General features: G+C 41.1%; 1 protein-coding gene and 1 non-coding gene across 2 annotated transcripts; both read right to left on the bottom strand.

The window, feature by feature from the left end:
- Positions 1–5141: 5141 nt before the first annotated feature.
- Positions 5142–14811, bottom strand: SLC25A3 (solute carrier family 25 member 3). The gene is made up of 8 exons (XM_064702131.1): positions 14705–14811; positions 14394–14550; positions 9691–9812; positions 7321–7500; positions 7029–7210; positions 6146–6318; positions 5583–5693; positions 5142–5472 (listed from the first exon to the last, which is right to left on the bottom strand). The coding sequence occupies exons 2-8, from the start codon at positions 14542–14544 to the stop codon at positions 5312–5314; spliced, it is 1080 nt and encodes a 359-aa protein (XP_064558201.1). The 5' UTR covers positions 14545–14550; positions 14705–14811; the 3' UTR covers positions 5142–5311.
- LOC135442883 (small nucleolar RNA SNORA53) lies at positions 6616–6855 on the bottom strand. The gene has a single exon (XR_010438730.1). It is a non-coding gene; the product is annotated as a small nucleolar RNA SNORA53 (small nucleolar RNA).
- Positions 14812–17773: the final 2962 nt, after the last annotated feature.

The following is a 17773-nucleotide window of genomic DNA, read 5'->3' as shown; positions in this document are numbered from 1 at the left end:
GCAAAGCAAGAAATGCTCAGAAATATTGCTGATGCCTTCCAGAAAGTTTGTCACACATTTAGATGGAATAATTTGTATAAGGCTTTGTGTAAGGCTTTTACAATTATAAAAGCCTTACAAAAGGCTTTTATGTAAAAATTACTCATTAAATTAAAATTACTGCACAGCACCATTCTGTCTTTAAAACACAGAATGCTCTATAGGGACAATGCTCTGAAAGACCTAATGATGCTGCTGATGGCTTTATCCCAGTGTCACAGTGTCTGCTCAGGAATCCTAACTGTTAGTCATTCATTATTTCTTAGTCTGTAAAATACTACAGTGAGCAGCAGAATTAGCAAAGAGAAGCTGCTTATATCCCAGAAAGCTACTGCTTTGAACTACTGGGACTATTTAGGTGCTGAAGAACAACAGATTTGAGACATTTGAAAATGAAGTAGGCAGTTAACAGGATAGTGGGAATGCTTTTAGCAGAGGAAGGTGGGAGAGAAGTGCATTAAATAGGAATAAAAATGGCTATAAATATCAATTAGAAGCAATACAGCAACTCAGAAAATCCCTGTAAATGAAATTATATCAAGAAGTGTAAGTATATAGGAAAGCTTTTATAACTTTTCAGTTGGCCATACCTTAACATCTAGCAACTGCTAGACTCTTGATGGTATGGAAGATACAAGCGCTCCTCTCCCTCACTATTTTGATCCTCATTCAGCATTCCCTGTATTTTGGTCTGCTTCATGTTGCTGGTCTTCTGTATCTTCTTTGCTTCATTTACCCACAGTCAACCTGCAATACTTTGTTTGAAGTTTTCCTCTTTTTGGTGCAGGTCCATTCCTATCTCCCCCTTTCTTCTCCCCCTTTCTAGGCCACCTGACAGATGAGAAGAATAATTCCTAGGAGCATCCACAGATACTCTACCAACCCCTGTCCCTTTGCTGTTCCACACAGTTCTTAAGTGAGCTCCTGAAAATTACCAAATGGCATTTGAAGCAGGCAGCAAAATTAAAGAACAGCCATGGTAAAGTATGCATTGCCTATCATACCTGAAGCAATGTATGTACACATGCACATACATCTTAGGGGTTTGAGGGTTACATAAGAAATATATTGTGGATTAAAGGCATCACAGGCTACAGTCACTTTATTCACTTTGCTTTCAATTTTATGAATGCATCATTTGTGGTCAGCAGCCAGTAAGAATCTGGAGAGGCAGAACCAGAGAACCGGTAGAGCAACATCTACACAAGTGATGTGGAAAAAAATACAAGGCTGCACAGTTAATCTGAGCAGCCTTGACACAGCACAGGTCTGTCTGCATGCAGAGTGTACTTACTCCTTGCAACCAGAAAACAAGCCAGGATAAACAACTGTGAATTTCACTTTCAACCTCCAAAGTCTAGAACACGTCTCCCAGTGAAAAGCTGAGTGTACAGTCCTGTGCGTGGTCTCCAAGGGAAGTTAAGCATGCAAAAAAACATTACAGGACCTTTCATTTCCCTTTCCCTTTAGGTGTATGCAGACTTCCTACCCTTAGTTCCCAGGATAATCCTCTCAGAAATTTTTCTTGCTGCAAGCAAGACAAAAAAATTAAGTCACAAAGGTAAAGTTTACTTGAAAAAAATATTTTGGAATAATCTGTATCTCAAGTTGTCACACCACCATACTGACCTCAGCAGTAAGGCGAGTGATCGGAAATTCTCCCATAATCCACACAGGTATTACAAATCTCTATTTTCCCTTTGGGCACATATCTCCACTGTACTACAAAAATGAAAATTTTATTGTATCTTTATAATTATACTGCTCTAAGCAGGGAGGCAGAGAGCTCCTTCGACAGTGGAAAAGGTGAGCAGAGTGAGGTCTTTTTCAAAAATTTAAAGCAGACAGCCTCCTTGTCTTAGTACTGTCAGTGGTGGAGAGAGTATTGGCTCAGTCAAACTACAACCCCTTAGTTCATTTCTAGGGCCATGCAGTGATACTCTGCAATTTTATCAAATGATTCAGGTAATAATGAAAATTACAGCTGTGCTGCTTCAAACAGATCATCCCATTGAGCCCAAACTGTAGTGATATTCAAGCCATCTTTGCTTTTAATTTAGCTTTCAGGTACAAAACTGGCCAATTAGTGTACTTGTCAGCAACTTGAAAGGAAAAAAAACAACAGAAAGCCAGCAACAGCATTAAATGATCAATAATGAAAAATTACATGAGCAAATTAATCCCAAAAGAATAAAATCTACTTTTAGACACCAGAACATCTGCTTAGCCAAGAATTTTCTGCTAGCAGTATCTTTCTCCCTAGCACTGAGTTACAAAAATTCTGTAACAAGGCCATGCAGCTATTAAGCTCATCTACCCAAGATACTCATATTTGCTATAAAAAAGCAGGATGTTTATTGTTTTCACTGCGAACTACATCATCTCTATGTAAAAATGTAAATGAGTTACAAGTATTTGTATTATTACAGCCCATTTTAAAATGATATGCAACAGACATTTCCGCAAGTATCAGTGAGCGTCAGCACATTTCATCTGTAGTACAACCTGATACAAACACCGTGTGCAAATGCAGTAGTTACTCCAAATTTATATATACTTTAAACCAGAAAGCTCATCTCAGCTCCAAAACCAGCAAGAAAGTATGTTTTTTCCTTCATAAAATATACACAAGCAGCATATACGTAATCCATGTTTTACAGAGCACTTTGGGGTTTATTGATGGGTCTGGAGTTACCTAAGTTCAAAATGGGGTACCCCTTTTAGATACAGGACTTTCCTTGCAATGGAAGTGCAAATCCATCAAAAGTACCATTGCTCCATCTCAACCTTTGGAAAATGTACCAAGCATTATGCACAAAGCAGTTATCAGTGACAAAGTTGACCTTTTAAATGAATTTTAATACATTTTTCCCACTGAAGCCTCTTTAAAATACCAGCAGGCAACCCTTTAAGCAACACCCTTTCCTAACAAGCATCTGAACAATCCTATGGCTGAATGTCAATGAAGCTGGCAGCTGCAAGGCAATTCTCTCCCCCTCTTGGGTTTTCCACTGAAATACAACACTGCAAGGAACACTAAGTGTAGTTTCCCTTTCTCAGTTACAGAAGAGGAACTGCTGGCTGCCCCTTGTAGTCTTATCTCAGGTCTACCTTGACAAAATTATCTAAGCATCTTTAAAAGATAGTTTCAGGTCTACCAGTGTGCAATAAGAAAATGGACTTAAAATTCTCTTATTGTTGTACGTATTTTTAACAACTGTGCAACATGGACTCAATCCTAGAGAAAAATTGTGCGACTTTGCTCCACATACAGAATGAGTCTTGAGAAATTTAACTCTGCACTAGACTGCTTGACAGACTACCTCACTACATAAGCCAAGCTTGTCTCAGTCTTCTGCCAGCCTTAAAATTTGAGTTCTTCACTTTCCCCAGGATTAGAAGGAACTTTCAGCAAAGAAAGAAAAATCTACTGAGTTAAAACATGCCTCTAAAGAAACTGATTTTCAGTACGTGAAAGTGACAGTTTTGCCTAGCAAGCTGCACCATACACACGACTTCAAAAGGTGATTTAACATCAACAGTCTTAATACAAGTCATAGTAAGGGCTCTTCTCCAAGGAAGCTCTTACAAGTATTTAATGACTCATTAAATAATTTCAAAGCTTCCCATTCACGATGGGGAAACAAGATTTACATACTTTTAGCATTAGATAATTTTAATTCAACAACAAAGTACTTGTACACGTATTTTATTTAGACTTAGGGTCTAAATTTGACTTTGCTGTGTAATGCAGGCAGATACCAGTTGCTCTAAGAGTGCCTTTATTACTGTCATGGTGACAGGGAAATGGTGTAGTTCTAGTTTTTACTCTGCATTCTGAAAGGCAACAATTCAAAATAAGGCCCAGCTTTCTTGTTTAGCATAATCATTCAAAATCTTGGAAGTTGGAGGATTTTCCCAGGGGGTGAGCAGCTCAGTGCTACAATAGCAGGCACATCCGACTCCAGCAAGATGCAGCAGTCAGTACATTTATGATATTCCAATGGCACCTGCCTGATTTGTCATTTTGGCTCTGAAGGAGCCAAGAAAAGAGGAAGAAGCAGTGTAACATAAGTGCCAAGCTACGTTCAGCATCAGCTCACACACTGTAAGGCAGCCTATCCACAGAACTGCAAAAAAAAAAACCACATCACCTCCAGCTGTACTTTTTGAGCTAAGTAGTACTGGATAGGGTGTAGTGATTACCAGCTGTGGGTTATTGAACAGGTGAAATGCAGAAGGCAGCACCATCTCCCTCCACTAAGACTTGAGAAAAAATTTAAAAATAAATACCTTAACATTTCCTTTAACTTGTGTGCTGAGAAGCATGTATTTCTTCACATCAAGGTCCAAAAAACCTGGCATGGCTCCTTGAGCTGCAGAAATACATGGTTCAACCACAATTCAGTATTATACTAATTCAGAAAAAAATAACTGAAATAAAAAACTACAGCTGTAGCAAATGTAGGGAAAAGCTGGCAAGTTTTTCAAACTCTACAGTAAAAGACAAGCCATTTTTACTTTATTGTAAAGCTGAAGTACACCATTAGTAGTCAAATATATTTGAAAATCTTTATTAACATCAGCTTTTCTCTAGTTAAGAGGTAGCAACTACTGTTTAATTCCACAGGACAATCAGAAGAGCCGAGTTCTTTGGTGTGGTTCAAAGCCAACATAACCAGAAATTAGTCAAGTAAGCATAAGTTAAGTTGGGATGACCATCCCAAGGCAGAAACAGCTCTAGTATGCATAAGGTTCCTTTTATCTCTGTGGGAAACACTGATATCATGACTAGGATGCCCCATCAGACTCCAGTCTCATCTCAGCCATTCAGGAGTTCAGCTGTTCCACAGTAACAGCTTAGTACAGGCAAATGATCAGTGGGCTCCAAGTGCAAGGACAGGTTCTTGGCACTTCTCTGGAAACAGTGAAAACCTAATTTTAAGTGGAAGGGTAACATTTCTCTAGTTTCTAAAGTGTGATACAGGGTATTTTTTTAAAAAACTTTTTTGGGGTGGGAGGGGGGAAGCCAGGAGAGTATTTGAGGTATTTGCTACTATGAAATGAAGCTTACATATGCAGTAGTAAACAGACACTAAGCACTCTGTTTCTCATTTATTTCAGGCAATGACAGTGGTAGAATTTAAACCCTCATGTGAGATGAGGGCACAACCAATAATGACATTATATAGTTTGTTTTCTACATAGTCAAATATATAAAAGTTTCATGAAACTCATCACTGGGTCAGCCAGGAGTCAGTCCATGAGTTGTCTATTCAGTTAGACCAAGCTTCTTCTTCAGAGATTCTGGCATTTCAGGTGGAGGTGGGCGAGGAAGTCTGAAATAAACCTTGACAGAATCGTAGATGAACCACTGTAGTGCAGTCAGGGTACCAATCATAATGATACGAGCAAACAGACCTTTCCATACACCTGGAGAGCAAACCATAAAGTGTGAGCAGCATAAAATGGCATGAAAAAAATGCCTCCTCCCCTAAACACCAGAAACACTTGATCCAAAATACATGAAAGAAAGAATGTACCTCTGAATCCAAGCCTCATAAGAACCTGTGAAGCTGAGCTGCCCTTTTCTTTGTTCAACACAGACACCACAGAGTCAGCAGGATGGGAAACAATTGCACAGAACACACCAGCTGAAAGAATAATTTGACATTAGTTCTGTGGTGTTTTAGCTGTACCACTACTGTGTATACTAAGTACAACCACCTGAAACTTCTGAACAGAAGAAAACAGCCAAAAAAAACTTCTGAATCTTTGGATATTGAAAATTCCCCCCTTTCATCAAAAGATTCCCAAGACTGAGAAAGATGCGAATTTTCACTTAAATCAGCTGCAATTTTTAAATCTGGCCATCAATACTGGTAACATATAGGAGCAGTTAAGAGAAGTCTCCTATTACAGACCCACTTTCCCCTAACAGGCTGATTTTATAGTTACTTCTCCTGCACATTTCAAAGCTGCAGGGAAGTTCTCCCATGTTAGTGACATCTGCTAATGTCACTTTTCAGTTAATACTCTGAAAAGCAACAGGTCTCTAGATTTGCAGTAATCCATTAATGTAGTGTAGAACTTAAAGATTCCTTACCAATATAGCCTGCAACAAATGTGACTACCAGCTGTTCTCCTTTTGTACATTCACTTCGTGGCTTGGGAACAACATACTTGTAGAGAGCTTCAACAGTACGTTCAAAGCAGGCAAACTTCATCATTGTGTATGGAATCTGTCTCATCCATAGTGGAGCAACACCTTTATAGAAACTTAACCAGAGAAGAGAGAAGAAATCTCAGTTTTATTTTCTTCGCTATTGAAAGTGTATTTCTAACCTGAAATGAATTAGCTTATTTATTGCTGCTATACAACTTCTATATACTGACCCTGTAATGCTGTCAATACCTACAGAAATTAGTTGTTTAAATTCCAAAGTACAACCTTCAAACAGCAGCACAAATTAAAATTTTTCTGATCCCCAGGCTGCACAGCAGTTTCTTTAGTTCCTTCTTAGATTACAATACATTGCAACAATGTAGTACTGATACTACCAGTGCAGTAAGGGTAATGTCTGCATGCCAGCCAAGTCCTGATAGTGAAACATGACCTGTACATCTACAGCCACTTCTATCAGAACAGAAAGCTAACATGCAGTTATATTGCTCTCACATGCCAATGACTCAAGCATCTTTGACTGTACAACCAGAAAGTTGCTGAGTATCTCTGACTGGAACTGCCAGAAACTGAAGTTAACCAGCAGAACTCAGCACAAAGATACTCACAAAGATGGATCTAAGGAGCATGTGGAATTAATAGGCAGTTCAGCACAGATCACCTGAAGTATGTTAAGTTCTTATCTTGAAATACAAAGAGCAAAAAAGTATTACAAGCTAAGGCCAGAACTAGTTACAACACCAGCTCTTCGTTAAGAAAACATACTGAAAATCAAGAATTGCAATTAAAATGAAGGGATGCTTACGCCCAGATGCCTTCCTCTGCAAACATTTTGGGTAAAGCCTGCCGTAGAGTGTTTGCATATCCAGGCTGTGTCTGAATGCGAACTTTAGCAGCTTCCATTGGAGCCAGAGCAATGTCAGCAAAAAACTCCGCACTGGCAGATGCAGCTAAATATAGCGAAGTACGCCACAAATAGGCATTTTCCTGAAAGGAATTGAAACACACGTTTTTATTAATAAGTCATGCTTCTGTGATTACTCCTTATACTATGATGCTGCAGACATACAGCTTTACAAAAAACATTTAAGGCTTACCTCTCCCAGCATGTTGCCATACAAGATTTTGAAAACTTCATAAAAACCAAATTTACAAAGCCCTTGCATGGAATAGCCAATAAAAGTTGGAGCCCATCCCTTAGCCAAGCCACGAACACCATCTTCCTTGATTGTCACTGAAAATCCATTGAAGATGCTCTTGTATTTTTGTGGATCAACCTATAAAGAACAAACAGTTAAATGTTTGATATAGCTATTTTCCTTCTCACACCCCCATCCAAAATTTTAAGTTTTTGTATTCCTCAGACAGCTGGTTTCCTATAACTCCCTGGACAGATGACGTACACACCACAAAGTTACACTAATGGTTACTTGCTACTCTCAAACCCTGACTTATTTTAACAGCCAGTATGTTCTTCCTCAATACTCAGAAACCACCAAACTGAATTTTGTTTCACTTTAATTCTCCAAATTAACAATGCAACTGTAATGAAAAGACTTACTGAGATCACTGTTCTAACACTGTCAGTGGTGCAGCTACTGGTGCAACTATGTATAGATCAAATTTTTAAAAATTTAATGGGTCCTGTCAGCAATCTCATCTACTATACACACTCTACCTATGTACACTCAAGCACTGCCAGAAACCTAGAGATCACATGATTACTAATCAGAGAAGGTTGTTTCTCCTCTGTGATCTCTCCACACAGTCAGACTAAGATAGATGGAGCAAACCAGATCAAAAAGTACTCAAAAACTTCCACACTTTGTACTTTGACTTGGCAATAAAGGCCATAGAGGCTACACCAATTGTCTTCTGCCCATAAAATTTAGAGAGATTTTATTAACTTATCAGAAATTTAACACAGACTGACTTGAATAATTTTGTTTCAGGTGAAAGGAAGTAATTTAGCAGGAACTTTTCCATGGGTAATTATGTCACATCCCACTGTTACTTTTCATATTTGACATCATCCTACAGCTCCTCTAAGGATAAAAAGGAAAATATCAAACTGGATGCCCATCAAAGCTTTTAGAAAGAGCTACGAAACATGCATGCCAACCTGCACTGACTGGTATACTGTCATGCAGTCTAGGAACAACATACTTAAGATCTAGTTGTCAATTTTACAAAGAGACATAATTTTAGAAAATTTGATATTTAATCAGGCACTGTAAAATGGGACTATGTTCAAGTCAGAACCAAGCTTAGTTATTAGGTGTCCTGGTTTCAGTTAAACCATGGCAAAGGTGACCTCTTCTTAAAAAGACATGAGAGGGCAGGCAACAGGTTTCTTCCTGGAGAACTTAGGAAGGATTAGTAACATGCTCTGTACTGGATCTGTAAAGAGATAAATGCTGACAGGTTTTACAAGATCACACCTGCAATCCACATGGAACCCCCCTCCTGAACCTCCCTCTAAGTGCTGGAGAGGGAAGGGGAAGTACCATCACCCTGACCGTACAATAAACCAGAACTGGTAGCCCACACTGAGCATGTCTGATGTGTTACAGATTTCCTAGTTTGAGACCAGAATTTCAGATGCTCTCAAGAATGTGAAAAAGTCTCTCTGGTAAACATTAAATAAAGGCCATTCCAAAGAACATGAAGAACAGCACATGCATACTTCTAGCATGACAAGGAGGTCTGACTAATCCAGAGTTCCCTCCTCATTTCAGGAGTTCTATAATAACAAAATATTTTTATAATCAGCCTATGCAACAGGGAAATCATGAACTACTATATTTCCAGAAATTTACAGGAGTGCTTTAATTTGCTTCATTCTTGCAGATTTGCCTGAATAAAATCCATTAGTATGTTTTCATCCCTGGCTATTCACAAAATTATTTTAATGTGTCACAAGTGCAATGCAATAATGCTCCCTTTAGATTAATCAAAAACCACTTCAAGGAAAGCAGTTGCAAGCATCAATGGCCTTCATGATATCAAATCAAGTTCTAGCCACTGCTCAAAGTGGCATCATTAGAAAATATCCAATCCATAAGCCGTGCATTGATATCCTTGGTGTTAATGGATCAAATGACACATGCATGTCACTCCAGGCTAAAAAACACAGATCCAAAAGATACTACTTCCTTACTCCAAAAGCACTGGAATATTGCTGGACAGCTAACCAGCCAGCAGAGTAACACTGTGGTGGATGTCTTTTAGCAAATATAGTCACCTAAACGTGCCGTAAACGCTGTCAAAAATAATGCATCCAGATTATCCATAATACATTTACTCCTCTTCACAGTGGTATTTTGCTAGTCTTACAGCAGTAATTTGATCAATTCAAGTTTGCTTGCTTCTTCTCATCCACAAAAGATTGCATCCCTACTACCAACTCTTAATATGCTGTCTACATAGAAAACAGAAGTTGAAGGAATGTTTGAGTTGATACAAACCTGCATACGGCATTTCACTAAATCCAGAGGTACGACACCAGTGTGTGTCAGGCCACAACTTAGGACCCCACCAACGCCACAGAGAGCATAAAACTTGAGCGAGCCATATTCACAACTGTATTCTGCAGCAAAAAATAAAGACACACCATGCTTTTATATCAACTCCATGCACTGTTGGACAGCCATGTCCAGGGTATGGTTTATGCCTCCATCTCATTAGTAATTAAATATACCACACTGAACATGCTCTGTCATCACATACCAACATGCAGAACAAACCTGCATTCTGCATTTAACCAGGTCTAGAGGAACCAGGGCCGTATGTGTTGTTCCACAGCTAATAATCCCACCAAGGCCACAAAGGATAAAGAATCTGTTTGAGCCATAGGCACAGCTGTATTCTAGTTAATTGGAAAAAATTACACATATATGATCAATCATAAATGGTAACAATAAACAGAAAAGAAACAAAACTAAGTGCTACTTTCTCAAAAGAATTTAACTGAAATAATCTCCCATGCTGTATCATTTGAGTATAGTATTATAATGCAAAATGATTATTTTGCTTTAAATTAAAACATTTTGGACTGAAAAGATTTGATTCTAAGCCTTCCAAGTTGAATTTGCTCCTTTAAATAAGCAAAGGAAGAAACACTGAAGTTCTAGCTCAGAGCACACTAAAACCACAGAAATTAATCCCAGAAGTTACTAGAAGAAACTATGACTCAAAGTTGCAATGCCCAACAATTTCTTATATCCAGGAAATAACAATAGTATTCCTCTAGTACTCAAAAGACCAAGCTTCTTTAGTTAAATATTCTATGACAGTTTAACTTCTGTAGAGTTTAAGTAGAGACTTTTTTTTCTAGTAGTCTCTTTTAAGTAGAGACTATAAAAAGCTACAATTTTGGTGTTGGACATATGCAGATGTATTTCCACATATTTCTCAGATTATTTACAAAGATTTTTTTATAAACTCTTTCAAATACAGAATCTCACATGTATAGAGCTTGTTTAATGAAACAGCAGATTGCTATTTATACAATTTATAAGGTTCATTAAAGAATCTTTCAGGTCACATTTATTCAAGAGATACTTCATATGCACTGTCCTATACAGTGTATATATTGTGTATAAAATCATTTAATCTTAGAATAATTATTAATTTTCACATATTGCTATACAACAAAGTTACTGGAGCTGGAAAGAAAGAATCCATTTCCTTCTTCCATTTTTGAAGAAGCTACAGAGACTATGCGTGAGTGCAAACAAGAACCACTCAAATTTACAATGAACAGTAAAAAATAAGCACACATTAGCAGCACAGCTCTGCTACTATGCTCAACATTTTAAAAATATACGTAAAAGCAAATCCAACATACTGAGTAAGAGTACAGAAAAATAATACACTATGTAAAAAATATTCTTCAAAGTAGTAAAACAATCTTTTGCTAAATTTATTGTTGTCACTTCAATATAATGAAATAGACATTAAAGTGTTACAACTTACCAAGAAATACTAATGACAACTAAAAGACAGCAAAAGCCTATCTTATGTAGAGCTTCTTTGCCATCTTTCTGGTTGTGAATTCCTTTATGAACACCAACATAAGCTGACAATGATGTTCAACAGCACCAGCAGAGCAGATAACACTAGCAGGCTTATCCAGCCCCTAACTTTGCTAACATAACTTTTAAAGGAACTCCTTCCACAAATGTTCCAGATTTTACATTACATTTTGTATTTATATTTTTCACCTTAATTTTAAAAATTGCCCAAACAACAAAAAGTAACTTTTTCTTTATTTAAAAGAATAAATATTAAATCACAGATGCCATAGTGAACCTAAGTTAAAAGCTAAAAACCAGTTATCAGACTTACTTATTCTTAATTGAGACACAGCTAAAGACTGTAAATATGCTGGTCTGGGACTTATACATAGCTCCAAAATAGCTTGGCTAGCAGAAACAGTTTGTTCTTTCTAGAATGGCTGGTTAAACACACACAGATCAGGCAGGTGTAACCAGAGAACAGACTCTAGGTCTGTTTGGGCCAGCTCTGTCTAGCTGTGTCTTTGGCCAACAACACCACAGCCCTGCAGCAGCTACCATGCTGCCAGATCTCAGAACTGCTTGTTCACATTGCCTTTACCACAGTAATTTAAAGTCATACTCCTCAAATGACAGGGACAGACCTTTAGAGCAGCCAGAGAAAAGAAGAGTTTTATGTATGTGGATTACAATGCTACTCAGACTGATCTGTCAGCCTGGTGTTCAAGTACAGTGATTAGGAAAGCCAGTATCCATTAGGCTTGAGCTCTTTAGAGGTGCCTAAGTTTGGAGTGGTACAGTACTAGTAGGAAAATAAAGCCACAGATGATCTTGGACTTTTTATTTCAGAAGTAAAGTCAAATTTTCTAAACAATTTCTAAAAAACCAGCTGAACATGCTGCACAGAGGAAAAGAAAGTCATTCTAACATATCCAGGTAATCATTTAAGACAAATATCTCAAAGGTACACAAATTATACATATAGCATAAAAATGTATCTCCTCTGTTGAGACAGCTACATCGTAACTATTTAATCTCTCTGCTTCCAATCTGACACGGTAACAAGGACAAATTCCATGAGCTGGTCATAAAATACTTGGTCTCTGAGCACCAATGTGGCTGATGCCCTGAGCTGATCTCAGAAGGTCGTGTGGCTTGTACTGACTTTGTGTGACCTTGTGCAAGTTCTGATATCTCCTGCAACGTGTTATGTTCTCAACACAAAAGCCAGAGAACCAGCTGGGTACGTGAAATAATGAACTCAGCAGAAAAAATTATGAAGATTGAAAAACTTTGGCCACCTTTGACCTCAACTGCCAACAAACAGGATGAAGATTAAGCATAATGCTTTAAAGAAACCTACTGAATATATTTAGCATACCAAAGGGCGATTTAGGGCTTCAGTTAGCTGGCAGCAGGATTACTACACTGAGAGCCACAAATAATTTCGTGAAAACTTCTTTCATGTATTATATGAATGTTCATGCAACTCCACTGAAATACTTCAACAATCACAGTACTTCAGAAGAGGTAGCTTGCTGAAAGTAATTACTTTTTTTTTTTAAGTAGAACCAGAAAGACGCTTTTAAGTTACTGACAGCTTAAAAGAATTAGAATTTTAATATCCACCTCTACTTCAGATGGACCTCAACAGGTTGGAGAGGCGTGCAGAGAGGAACTGAATGAAGTACAACAAAGGCAAATACAGGATCCTGTACCTGGGGAGGCACAGCCCCATGGACCAGCACAGGCTGGAAATGGCTCTGCAGAGAAGGAGCTGGGGGTCCTGCTGGGCAGCCAAGCTGTCCATGAGCCAGCAGCGCGTGTGCCTGTGGCCAAGAAGGCCACTCCACCAGGGTGTCCTGTAATGCACTGGGAAGAGCACTGCCAGCAGCTCGAGGGCCATCCTGTCCCTTTACTCAGCCCTAGTGAGGCTTGCCCAGTCCTGCGCCCCTTGGTACAAGACAGACATGGAGCTCCTGGAGCAGGTCGAGGAGAGGGCTACAAAGATGATGAAGAGACTGGAACACCTCCTTTATGAAGAGAGGCTGAAGGAGCTGGGTCTGTTCAGCCTCAAGAAAGGATGACTGAAAGGAAAGTGGACCTCACCATTGTCTATAACTACTTTTGGGAGGGTGTTAAGAGGATGGATCCAGGCTCTTCTCAGTGGTGACAGGACAAGAAGCAATGGGCAGACACTAACACACAGGAAGTTTTATCTGAAAATAACTGAACTTCTTTCCTGTAGTGACCACACACTGAAACAGGTTGCCCGAAGAGGCTGTGGAGTCTCCCTCCCTGGAGATATTCAAGAATCTGGACACAGCCCTCTGCAATCTGCTCCAAGATGACCATGCTTCAGCAGGGAAGTTGGATCTGTAAGGATGATGACGATGACTCATTGTGGTCCTTTCCACCCTTACCCATTCTGTGGTACTGCAAGTATCAAGGTCTGACCTTCAGAAGTCGACAAATTAACTGGGAAACATACAGGAAGCACTTGCACTTAACTCTTAAGTGCATGCCTGTATCTTAAATAGCAAGCTATCTGGCATACATCCCACAGCTAGTAAAAAGGAAAAAAAAGAAATAAAAAATAACAACAGCGAACAACCCTAATGTATCTAGATGTTCACGTACCCTGCTATGAATAAACTAGTGAAAAAAATAAGAGAAAAACGATGGGAGAGATGGTCTTTCGAATCCACAGATTTCAGTCACTGCTCTTCTCCACCGATGAAAGAAGTACAGGCCTAAAACCTCGGTTCCCGAGGCTGCAGGCCATGCAGAGTCAGAAAAAGCGCTCGCTGCTCTCCAGGACAAAATCTACAGGAGTTTCTGTGATTACTCTGCACTAGAACCTTCCGACGTCCTTTCCCGGCAAACCGGATCCCTCCTGCTCCTCAGCACACAGTGCCGGGAGAGCGGAAGCACTGCCAGCGCCTCCCCCGCCCGTGCCCTTCCTCGTCCTCCAAGCGGGCGCGTAGGCCCAGCACCGGCCCCTCCCGGCCTGGCCGAGCCCCGCTGGGCGCCGACATCCCCTGCACCGCCCTGCCGGGCACGGGCCCGCGTTGGCGGGGTCAGCGCAAGCACCGCCAGCCCCGCACGCCCGCGGGCCTCGCCTCCGCCACGGCCCCTCCGTCCGCTCTCACCTTCGTCGGCCGACGCGGCCGCCAGGCTCCGCCGCGTGGCGGAGGCCTCCGCGGGCTCCGCCGGGCGCTTTCTCACGCCGTCCTGCACCAGCTGGAAGTGCGGCGCGTAGAACGGGTTGTGCCGCGCGAGCGGCGCGATGGACGAGAACATGGCGACCTAAGGCGGGCGAGAAGAGCAGAGCGACGTGGGACCAGAAAACCCCGCCACGGCGGGGCCGCCGAGCCCCGGCCCCGCAGCCGTGAAGCGGCCCTGCAGCCCCGAGGCTGAGCCCGGTTCCCGGCGGCGGACGACCCGCGCCGCCCCGACTCACCTCGCAAGATGGAGCCGCTGCGGCAGAGGCTGAACGCGGGCCCCGCGCCGTCACCTTGTCCTTCACCGCGCCGGGGGCGGGGCCGCCGCGCAACGATCCGCGCCGCGATTGGCGGAGGCGCCACGCCAACCGCCGCGCACGCGCCGCCACCGCCCTCCCGACCCGCGCCTGCGCCCGGCCGGGGCCGCGATCGCTCCGCGCCCGGGCCGAGCCCGGCCCACAGCGCCCCGGGAGTGGCTCCGCCGGCGCTGGCTCGCTGCGGCCTGCTGCCGGGGCTGGGTGAGCCCGCCCTACAGCGATAAACCCTTCGCCTCCGCTTCTGCTCCTCCTTATCGCCGTCCGGCTCGGGGCGCTTGCCAGCCGCGCCACGTGCCTCCCGCAGCCTTGCCCCGGGCAATGTCAAACCAGAGACGCGCCCGAACGCGAGTTCCCCGTGCTGGCCTTGACCCGTGCACTGCAGCACTCACACTGAATCATGAAAGCACCAGGGTTGGAAGAGATGTTTAACATGACGTCCAAGCCCTAGCATAGCACCCATTTATTAAGATTAGTTTAAAGAAGTCCTCGGTATCACCCCAGGTTCCATGTCTGGTAATCACATCCAGGAATACTTTGTAAAAAGCTCACCCCTCTCACCGGACTCCAGCTGAGAACTGTGCCAGCCCAAGCACGGTCAGATCTAGCACCAAGCGCTGCCCGCAGGCTCCCTGGCCGAGCTCCACCTTCGGAGGGTCAGCTTGCAGGGCACCATGGCATAGCCTATGCTACAAGGGCGGCAGCTGCTCACAGAATTGTTTCTTACTGGTTTGTTAAAAGCAGAATGTTCTGTAACACAGGACCCGTGCTTGGCCTTCCCTATTTTTAACTATGCCTTTACCAGCACAGGGTGATTTCACTCATTTTTACATAGTACAAGACTAGCACAGACCAGTTCAGCTCTCCAGTTACTGAAGAGGCAATAACTCCGCTTTTTCATTGTTGTGATAATATACTTTTGATTATAGTGCTCTGCAACAGCATACACACACAAGCCAGGAAAGCAAGAGATGTGCTGAATATCCCAGCTCTTACTTCTGGACAAATGACTGCACCCCAACTTTGGTCAGATAAGGGACTCCTATCAGTCTTCCCAAGGAAGGCCCTTAAACCCTGGCTCTACTTGCTCTATTTCACAGTGAAGTTGTGAATCCAGAGAGACTGGCCTACAAGGACAAAAGTGCCCAATAGCACTGTCAAAGATATCAAGGTTGGTTAAGTGCCTCTTGAATAAACTACACTCCAGCTGGCTCAAGTAGGAAAAGGACAAATGAAACTTGCATTCTCCAAATACTTTAATTTAGCAACCAGCTGACAGCCCAAAGTGCTGTTGAATTCATTGCCAGTGGCAGCAGTGAAAACAAACCAGAATTGTTCATTTTGCCATTACTTGTTCTGCTCTACTCCCTCACCTCTAAACAATTATTGGTAACAATGTTTTATTTGAAAGGCAAACACTGACACTTTTTTCAATTAGATAGTAACCTCTAAACATGATTGAGATTTGGGCTCTTACCTTGAAACTGCATATAAATTATTACAATTCTTGCACTTTTCCAATTTTTAACATATAGAAAACTTCCTTCCAATTACAAAGGATGAGTAGATGACTATTTATAGACATCTAATGGCAATTTGTGTGCACAACTATACAGACGCTTATGAGTTGGTCTGCAGAACTTTTCCAGAACAAACTGTGAGTTTGGTTTTTAAGTGACAATTAACTTCTTTCAGCTGTACTACTAACTACTAAACAGCACAGCCCCATGAAAATACAGGAATAATGTATATTCTTGCTGAACACATAAAATTTCACAAAGAAAATACCTACCACTTTTCCTAGATGTGAAGGAATAAAATAGGAATAGCCTGTAATTCAAACTACCTAGATAAATTTAATTAATTTCTGAGAGCCATTGCAGGTAGTAATAGGTGAACACTTGAAAGGTGTTACCTTCTAGTGTCAACCTCTGTCCAATTCAGAGTAAAAACAGCTATTGTAAATTAAATCCATCATTTTAATCAATAGCTCTACATGGTTTATGAAGTTAGGAAAATTTCAGTTTGCAACTCTGGAGTGTTCTTAATTTCATCTATCCTTGTGTTTTAACACCCACCACATACCCTCTCCATTTCCGACCCCAATTTCACCTCACAATACAATCAAGGACATGCAGGCTAGTTCCTGTCTTACAGTAACTTTTCACAGTTATAACATTTTGGTGAAGCCTGCAAGTAAAATCAAAGCTCTTAGCAGCTCGTTTCCCAGGTGACCTTGTTTTCAGAAATACACGAGATACTGAAACAACCATCCATCCACACATCTGACAGGTTAGCAGAGCAGCATCTGCTTGCATTGTAAACTTGTACTTTATATACACTTTCCTTGTTGCAACATCAGAACAAGACCTTGGTTCTAGAATCAGTCATGGATCAGGTTTTACAGCCCAAGGGAAATCTTAGCCTGCAGCATTTCCTTCACCAGGATCCAAGCTTCCAATGTTGAACAACAGCAGTTCTCAACACAAAAAGTAGTGAAACCTCTATTCTTATTAATTGCTGCCATGGATATCCTTGTCTAATAATATTTCTTTAATTTTTTTTTCATTCTCCTCACACAGTATATAGTTTATCTTTTAAGCATCACATTTTTTTTCCTAAAGAACAAATAAATAAGACAGTGCAGTTATTATGTTTTAACCACAGGCTACCAATGCTAACAAAGAACTTCAAAGTGTGGTGGAATGGTGGAACAGAAAACTTGTGGGATTTTTTTTTTTTTTTTTGTTAGTATCAGCAGATACACAGTACTTACAGGTTTCTGTGACATCTTAGGACTGCTTTACCAGTTCAATCAGCTTGGAGACCCTGTGCTGTCTGACATATGCACGTACATATCCATTGTAGTAATTTGCTGTTGCAAAGCAGCCCAGTAAATTCCCCCAGGAAAAAGGAAAAGCAAGTCAAAGGACAATTTTAGACAAAGATAGGTAGACTCACCAAACACACAATAAAAGCCACATTAACAGACAA

The sequence above is a fragment of the Zonotrichia leucophrys genome, chromosome 1A, assembly GCF_028769735.1.
Source record: "Zonotrichia leucophrys gambelii isolate GWCS_2022_RI chromosome 1A, RI_Zleu_2.0, whole genome shotgun sequence".
In the NCBI taxonomy this organism is placed as follows: Eukaryota; Metazoa; Chordata; class Aves; order Passeriformes; family Passerellidae; genus Zonotrichia; species Zonotrichia leucophrys.
This window is presented reverse-complemented; position numbering and strand designations above follow the sequence as displayed.

Bases quoted from the DNA above. Each gene is read 5' to 3' on its own strand.
- SLC25A3 (XM_064702131.1), bottom strand. From the start codon at position 14,544: ATGTTCTCGTCCATCGCGCCGCTCGCGCGGCACAACCCGTTCTACGCG. The intron at 7,211-7,320 runs GTAAGCCTTAAA...AATTCCTTTCAG, and splicing joins ATGGCAACATGCTGGGAGAG to GAAAATGCCTATTTGTGGCG. The intron at 5,694-6,145 runs GTAAGGAATCTT...TTATTCTTTCAG, and splicing joins ATTTGTTGCAGGCTATATTG to CTGGTGTGTTCTGTGCAATT.